At 18.7% G+C, this 9,432-nt stretch overlaps 1 protein-coding gene across 1 annotated transcript; it reads right to left on the bottom strand. All coding sequences in view use genetic code 6, as the record gives it.

The window, feature by feature from the left end:
* Window positions 1-1,170: 1,170 nt before the first annotated feature.
* TTHERM_002653469 (kinase domain protein) lies at window positions 1,171-9,177 on the bottom strand (the record flags this gene model as incomplete). Its single annotated transcript, XM_012799080.1, has 18 exons — window positions 1,171-1,418; window positions 1,670-1,759; window positions 2,017-2,106; window positions 2,348-2,437; window positions 2,689-2,778; window positions 3,033-3,122; window positions 3,375-3,518; window positions 3,638-3,727; window positions 3,983-4,072; window positions 4,333-4,422; window positions 6,794-6,883; window positions 7,130-7,219; window positions 7,388-7,477; window positions 7,728-7,817; window positions 8,068-8,157; window positions 8,412-8,501; window positions 8,752-8,841; window positions 9,091-9,177. Coding segments are annotated over 18 exons (1,701 nt in total), but the record flags the coding sequence as incomplete, so codon positions are not given.
* Window positions 9,178-9,432: the final 255 nt, after the last annotated feature.

Raw genomic sequence — 9,432 nt, 5'->3', positions numbered from 1 at the left:
CTTCTTCTAAATTATTATATTTTTTAATCTATTATATCATTTATTTTTTTTTCAAAAATATTAAAAATATTGAATAGCAATTTATGAAATTTAATTAATTATAAATGGATAAAAAGAACAAATAAATATAATAATTAATTAATTATCAAATATTAATTTATATATTTGGTTTTATGAAGAGATATCACAGAAAAATTAATTTAACATTCACTATTTAAACTTAATATTTGTATTTAAAACATATACTTAAAAATATAGTAGGAATTAGAGACAGCCAGTTATTTATTTAGTCATTTTTATAAAAATACTAGTTGTTAATGTTCTTAAATATTATAAAAATAATGTATATTAGTAGATTTTTCTGTTTTAGCTCTTTAATTTTAGGAATATTTTTAATATCTCTAATAATAGCAAGATGCCATACTAAAATTTCTTGGTTTGCCTACCACTTATAATGAAATATATTTTTTATTTATTTATTAAAATATCTGATTTATATATATATTTTTAATAGAATTATAATTAATTAATAATTTAATTGATAATAATTTCAAAAATAAATAAAAAGTAAAACTTGATTTATCCCTGAGGTTTTATTTAAATCATGGCATCTAATTAATCATGATAAATAAAAAAAGGATAGAAATATGATTGATGGATAATATTTAAGATTAAAATTTAACTGGCATATAAAAGTTTGGCATTTATATAATTTAATAAGATGTAATATAACACTAAAAGTTTCAAATTATTTGATCGTTTTTGGAGAAACCAGAGGGTTTGCTGAAGAGGATTTTATTTATTTAAGTAAATTTAATTTTTTTATTTTTTGTAATTAATTTATTTACTTACAAAAATATGAATCATATTTATAAATATAAAATCAAAAATAAAATCTTTTTATCTATCAATTTATATTTTAGGTTAAAAAAACTTTTTCAAAATATTATTTAATAAAATATATAATATTATTCAAACATTTTATATTTATTCATCACTTTTTCACCAGTTGTTTAATTTGAAACCAAAGACAACTAATCTTTTTGATTTACGACACTTGCTTATTACTTTGAATTCTAATAATTTATTCAAAAAGCTAAAAATTTTAAAATAAATTTGTGTAAATTTTAAGATAAATATCAAAATACAATAAACTTTTAAATTAAAAATTATTCTTTATATTAATAAATAAAATAATATTAGTGGAATAAAAAAGATAAAAAAATAAAATAAATAAAGATATCAAATAAATTCAAAGAGCTTTTTTGTTTTATATTCATTTTTATAGTTTAAAATATCACAATCCAAAACTAATCAACTATTTTTACCAAAGGTAAAGTTTCAAATTTGAGAGATTAATGCACTTTGCTAAAGCAGAACCTAAACCTAATGCACCATTGTCACCAATTTAATTTTAACTTTTTAAATATTGAAGAAAAAATATATCATTAAATAGTTAATTAGAAGGAAAAAATGAAGAAAAAATATGAAATAATAAGATTAATTAATAATAAAAGTAAAAGCTGAAAATAAAATGATGAAATAAATTAACAAAGAAAGAACAAAAAAAAGTAAGCACAATAAAAGAAAAAGAAAAAAGAGCTTTATTGTTTTTAATTAGTTTTTATAATAAAAATATCAAAATCCAAAACAAATAAACTATTTTTACCTAAGGTAAAGTTTCAAATTTGAGAGATTAGTGCACTTTGTTAAAGCAGAACCTAAGCCTGATACACCTTCGTCACCAATTTAATTAAACCTTTTTAAATATTGAAGAAAAAATATATCGTTAAATAGTTAATTAGAAGGAAAAAACGAAGAAAAAATATGAAATAATAAGATTAATTAATAATAAAAGCAAAAGTTGAAAATAAAATGATGAGCTAAATTAACAAAGAAAGAAAGAACAAAAAAAAGCAAGTACAATAAAAGAAAAAGAAAAAAGAGCTTTATTTGTTTTTAATTAGTTTTTATAATTAAAAATATCACAATCCAAAACAAATAAACTATTTTTACCTAAGGTAAAGTTTCAAATTTGAGAGATTAATGCACTTTGCTAAACCAAAACTTAAGACTGATGCACCTTTTGCACCAATTTAATTATAACTTTTTAAATATTGAAGAAAAAATATATCATTAAATAGTTAATTAGAAGGAAAAAATGAAGAAATAATAAGATTAATTAATAATAAAAGTAAAAGTTGAAAATAAAATGATGAGCTAAATTAACAAAGAAAGAACAAAAAAAGCAAGCACATTAAAAGAAAAAGAAAAAAGAGCTTTATTGTTTTTAATTAGTTTTTATAATTAAAAATATCACAATTCAAAACAAATAAACTGTTTTTACGCAAGATCAAGTGTCAAATTTGAGAGATTAATGCACTTTGCTAAAGCAGAACCTAAGCCTGATACACCTTCGTCACCAATTTAATTAGAACTTTTTAAATATCGAAGAAAAAATATATCATTAAATAGTTAATTAGAAGGAAAAATGAAGAAAAAATATGAAATAATAAGATTAATTAATAATAAAAGTAAAAGTTAAAAATAAAATGAAGAACTAAATTAACAAAGAAAGAACAAAAAAAGCAAGTACAATAAAAAGAAAAAGAAAAAAGAGCTTTATTGTTTTTAATTAGTTTTTATAATTAAAAATATCACAATTCAAAACAAATAAACTGTTTTTACTTAAGTTTAAGTGTCAAATTTGAGAGATTATTGCAATTTGCTAAAACAGAACTTAAGCCTGATGTACCTTCGTCACCAATTTAATTTTAACTTTTTAAATATTGAAGAAAAAAATATCATTAAATAGTTATTTAAAAGGAAAAAATGAAGAAAAAATATGAAATAATAAGACTTATTAACTAATAATAAAAGTAAAAGTTAAAAATAAAATGATGAGCTAAATTAACAAACAAAGAACAAAAAAAGTAAGCACAATAAAAGAAAAAGAAAAAAGAGCTTTATTGTTTTTAATTAGTTTTTATAATTAAAAATATCACAATCCAAAACAAATAAACTATTTTTACCTAAGGTAAAGTTTCAAATTTGAGAGATTAATGCTTTTTGCTAAAGCAGAACCTAAACCTGATGCACCTTTGTCATGAATTTTATTACAACTTTTTAAATATTAAAAAAAAAATATCATTAAGTAGTTAATTAGATGGAAAAAATGAAGAAAAAAATATGAAATAATAAGATTAATTAATAATAAAAGTAAAAGTTGAAAATAAAATGATGAACTATTTTAACAAATAAAGAACAAAAAAATGTAAGCACGATAAAAGAAAAAGAAAAATGAGCTTTATTTGATTTTAATTAATTTTTATTATTAAAAATATCACAATCCAAAACAAATAAACTATTTTTACCTAAGGTAAAGTGTCAAATTTGAGAGATTAATGCAATTTGCTAAAGCAGAACCTAAGCCTGATGCACCATAATAAATTTACACATATACTGTAATTCCTCTAAAAAATTGGGGTTGAGTCAGGTCTCTGACTATCTAATATATGCTAAATTAACAAAGAAAGAAAAAAAAAAGCAAGTACAATAAAAAGAAAAAGAAAAATTATTTTTAATTAGTTTTTATAATTAAAGGTATCACAATCCAAAACAAATAAATGGTTTTTACTCAAGTTCAAGAGTCAAATTTTAGAGATTAATGCACTTTGCTAAAGCAGAACCTAAGCCTGATGCACCATTGTCACCAATTTAATTTTAACTTATTAAATATTGAAGAAAAAATATATCATTAAATAGTTAATTAGAAGGAAAAAATGAAGAAAAAATATGAAATAATAAGACTTATTAACTAATAATAAAAGTAAAAGTTGAAAATAAAATGATAGGTTAAATTAATAAAGAAAGAAAAAAAAAAGCAAGCACAATAAAAGAAAAAGAAAAATGAGCTTTATTGTTTTTAATTAGTTTTTATAATTAAAAATATCACAATCCAAAACAAATAAACTGTTTTTACCCAATATTAAGTGTCAAATTTGAGAGATTACTGCAATTTGCTAAAACGGAACTTAAGCCTGATGCAACTTCTGCACCAATTTAATTATTACTTTTTAAATATTGAAGAAAAAATATATCATTAAATAGTTAATTAGAAGGATAAAATGAAAAAAAAATATAAAATAATAAGATTAATAAATTAATAATAAAAGTAAAAATTGAAAATAAAATGATGAGTTAAATTAACAAAGAAAGAAAGAACAAAAAAAAGCAAGCACAATAAAAGAAAAAGAAAAAAGAACTTTATTGTTTTTAATTAGTTTTTATAATTAAAAATATCACAATGCAAAACAAATAAACTATTTTTACCTAAGGTCAAGTGTCAAATTTGAGAGATTAATGCACTTTGCTAAAGCAGAACTTAAGCCTGATGCACCTTTTGCACAAATTTAATTATCACTTTTTAAATATTGAAGAAAAAATATATTATTAAATAGTTAATTAGAAGGAAAAAATGAAGAAAAAATATATCATTAAATAGAGTAAGTTACCATAAAAAATTATAAAAAGCGAGTTTTATTTCCAAATTTTTACATTTTATAAAATTAAAATTATTAATTTTTTTATGAATTTTTTTCCATCCTAAATTTTCAAAATTTATTTTTTTCAAAAAAAAAGATATGTTATAATTTCTAAAAATTAGCTTAATTTATAATCTTATTAAGATATAAATTAAATAGGTATTCACTCTAGTTAATTAGGAGGAAAAAATGAAGAAAAAATATGAAATAATAAGATTAATTAATAAAATTAACAAAGAATGAAAAAATAAGAAATCATAATAAAAAGAAAAAAGAAAAACAAATCTAAAAAATTAAAAGAACTATAGTGTTTTAAATTAACATTTATAATTAAAAATATTACAATGTAAAATATACAAATAAATAGTTTATAAAATTATTTATTTAAAAAATTGAAAATTAAATATACAAAAAATATCAATAATAATAAAAATAATATTTTTTAATTAAATATACCGAAGATTAATATGGAGAACATAATGAGATAAAAGTGAAGAGCTTTTAAACTTTTTTTATTAATTTATATAAATTTAAAGGATATTAATAAAAAAATTAATAATTACTTCTTCTAAATTATTATAATTTTTAATCTATTATATCATTTATTTTTTTTTCTTCAAAAATATTGAATAGCAATTTATGAAATTTAATTAATTAATTAATTATAAATGTATAAAAAGAATAAATAAAAATAATAATTAATTAATTAATTATCAAATATTAATTTATATATTTGGTTTTATGAAGAGATATCACAGAAAAATTAATTTAACATTCACTATTTAAACTTAATATTTGTATTTAAAACATATACTTAAAAATATAGTAGGAATTAGAGACAGCCAGTTATTTATTTAGTCATTTTTGTAAAAAGCCTAGTAGTTAATGTTCTTAAATATTATAAAAATAATTTTTATAAGTAGATTTTTCTATTTTAGCTCTGTAATTTTAGGAATATTTATAATATCTCTAATTATAGCTAGATGCCATACTAAAATTTCTTGGTTTGCCTGCCACTTATAATTAAATATATTTTTTATTTATTTTTATTAAAATTTCTGATTTATATATATATATATATATTTTTAATAGAATTATAATTAATTAATAATTTAATTGATAATAATTTTAAAAATAATTTGCATTTTTCTAGAATATTTAGAGAATATTTTATAATAAAAAAATAAAATAAGCATTTTAAAATTTATAATATTGTGTTAAAAAAATTAGATAAATTCTTGAAATGAAATAGACTTATAAAAAACCAAATTCAACATTAAGGACTTTTAAATTCATTAATTTACTCTAAATATTATTAAATAAAAAAATCAAATTTGTATTGTCTGAATGAATAAATGATAATTTAAAAACAATTATTTTATGATTTTAAAAAATATAAAATGAAAAAAATGATCATAAGATAAATTAAAAATTTGAGAAAAAAAAACAAACAAAAAAAACATTTTTACCACAAAAGTTAAATAAAAAGTAAAACTTGATTTATCCCTGAGGTTTTATTTAAATCATGTCATCTAATTAATCAGGATAAATAAATAAAGGATAGAAATATGATTGATGAATAATATTTAAGATTAAAATATAACTGGCATATAAAAGTTTGGCATTTATATAATTTAATAAGATGTAATATAACACTAAAAGTTTCAAATTAATTGATCGTTTTTGGAGAAACAATAGGGTTTGCTGAAGAGAGGATTTAATTTATTTAAGTAAATTTAATTTTTTTATTTTTTATAATTAATTTATTTAATTACAAAAATAGGAATCATATTTATAAATATAAAATCAAAAATAAAATCTATCTATCTATCTATATTTTAGGTTAAAAATAATTTTTCAAAATATTATTAAAAAAAATATATAATACTATTCAAACATTTTATATTTATTCATCCTTTTTTCACCAGTTGTTTATCATTAGATATCAAAGACAACTAATCTTTTTGATTTACAACACTTGCTTATTACTTTGAATTTTTATGATTTATTCATTGAGCTAAAAGTTTTAAAATAAATTTGTGTAAATTTTAAGATAAATATCAAAATAGAATAAACTTTTAAATTAAAAATTATTCTTTAAATTAATAAATAATATATTATAAGTGAAATAAAAAAGATTAAAAAATAAAATAAATAAAAGATATCAAATAAATTCAAAGAGTTTTTTGTTTTATATTCATTTTTATAGTTTAAAATATCACAATCCATAACAAATAAACTGTTTTTACTAAAGGTTAAGTTTCAAATTTGAGAGATTAATGCAATTTGCTAAACCAGAACATAAGCCTGATGCACCTTCGTCACCAATTTAATTTTCACTTTTTAAATATTGAAAAATATATATCATTAAATAGTAAATTAGAAGGAAAAAAGGAAGAAAAAATATGAAATAATAAGATTAAATTAATAATAAAAGTAAAAGTTGAAAATGAAATGATGAACTAAATTAACAAAGAAAGAACAAAGAAAAGCAAGCAAAAGAAAAAGAAAAAAGGGCTTTATTGCTTTTAATTAGTTTTTATAATTAAAGATATCACAATTCAAAACAAATAAACTGTTTTTACTAAAGGTCAAGTGTCAAATTTGAGATATTAATGCAATTTGCTAAAGCAGAACCTAAGCCTGATGCACCTTTTGCACAAATTTTATTTCTTCTTTTTAAATATTGAAAAACAATATATCATTAAATAGTTAATTAGCTAAATTAACAAAGAAAGAACAAAAAAAAGCAAGCAAAAGAAAAAGAAAAAAGAGCTTTAATGTTTTTAATTAGTTTTTATAATTAAAGATATCACAATTCAAAACAAATAAACTGTTTTTACTAAAGGTAAAGTTTCAAATTTGAGAGGTTAATGCACTTTGCTAAAGCAGAACCTAAGTCTGATGCACCTTCATTGCCAATTCTATTTCTTCTTTTTAAATATTGAAAAAAAATATTTCATTAAATAGTTAATTAGAAGGAAAAAAATGAAGAAAAAATATGAAATAATAAGATTAATTAATAGTAAAAGCAAAAGTTGAAAATAAAATGATAAAATAAATTAACAAAGAAAGAACAAAAAAACAAGCACAATAAAAAGAAAAAGAAAAAAGAGCTTTATTGTTTTTAATTAGTTTTATAATGAAAGATATCACAATCCAAAACAAATAAACTGTTTTTACCCAAGATTAAGTGTCAAATTTGAGAGATTAATGCAATTTGCTAAACCAGAACCTAAGTCTGATACACCTTTGTCACCAATATAATTTCTACTTTTTAAATATTGAAAAAAAATATATCATTAAATAGTAAATTAGAAGGAAAAAATGAAGAAAAAATATGAAATAAGAAGATTAATTAAATAATTATAAAAGTAAAAGTTGAAAATAAAAAGATGAGCTAAATTAACAAAAAAAGAACAAAAAAAAGCAAGCAAAAGAAATAGAAAAAAGAGCTTTATTGTTTTTAATTAGTTTTTATAATTAAAAATATCACAATCCAAAACAAATAAACTGTTTTTACTATAGGTTAAGTGTCAAATTTGAGAGATTAATGCACTTTGCTAAAGCAGAACCTAAGCCAGATGCACCTTCGTCATAAATTGAATTATGACTTTTTAAATATTGAAAAAATATATATTATTAAATAGTAAATTAGAAGGAAAAAATGAAGAAAAAATATGAAATAATAAGATTAAATTAATAATAAAAGTAAAAGTTGAAAATAAAATGATAAGCTAAATTAACAAAGATAGAAGAAAAAAAAAGCAAGCAAAATAAAAAGAAAAAGAAAAAAGAGCTTTAATGTTTTTAATTAGTTTTTATAATTAAAGATATCACAATTCAAAACAAATAAACTGTTTTTACTATAGGTTAAGTTTCAAATTTGAGAGATTAATGCACTTTGCTAAAGCAGAACCTAAGCCTGATGCAGCTTTTGAACCAATTTAATAATAACTTTTTAAATATTGAAAAAATATATTTTATTAAATAGTTAATTAGAAGGAAAAAAATGAAGAAAAAATATGAAATAATAAGATTAATTAATAGTAAAAGCAAAAGTTGAAAATAAAATGATAAAATAAATTAACAAAGAAAGAACAAAAAAACAAGCACAATAAAAAGAAAAAGAAAAAAGAGCTTTATTGTTTTTAATTAGTTTTATAATGAAAGATATCACAATCCAAAACAAATAAACTGTTTTTACCCAAGATTAAGTGTCAAATTTGAGAGATTAATGCAATTTGCTAAACCAGAACCTAAGTCTGATACACCTTTGTCACCAATATAATTTCTACTTTTTAAATATTGAAAAAAAATATATCATTAAATAGTAAATTAGAAGGAAAAAATGAAGAAAAAATATGAAATAATAAGATTAATTAATAGTAAAAGCAAAAGTTGAAAATAAAATGATAAAATAAATTAACAAAGAAAGAACAAAAAAACAAGCACAATAAAAAGAAAAAGAAAAAAGAGCTTTATTGTTTTTAATTAGTTTTATAATGAAAGATATCAAAATCCAAAACAAATAAACTGTTTTTACCCAAGATTAAGTGTCAAATTTGAGAGATTAATACAATTTGCCAAAGCAGAACCTAAGTCTGATGCACCTTCATTGCCAATTCTATTTCTTCTTTTTAAATATTGAAAAAAAATATATCATTAAATAGTTAATTAGAAGGAAAAAATGAAGAAAAAATATGAAATAATAAAATTAATAATAATAAAATAAAAGTTGAAAATAAAATGATGAACTAAATTAACAAAGAAAGAACAAAAAAAAGCAAGCAAAAGAAAAAAAAAAGAGCTTTATTGTTTTTAATTAGTTTTTATAATTAAAAATATCACAATCCAAAACAAATAAACTGTTTTACTCAAGATTAAG

This window comes from Tetrahymena thermophila (assembly GCF_000189635.1).
Source record: "Tetrahymena thermophila SB210 genomic scaffold scf_8254519, whole genome shotgun sequence".
Lineage (NCBI taxonomy): Eukaryota > Ciliophora > Oligohymenophorea > Hymenostomatida > Tetrahymenidae > Tetrahymena > Tetrahymena thermophila.
Note: the sequence above shows the minus strand (reverse complement) of the source record. Positions and strands in the feature narration are given on the sequence as shown.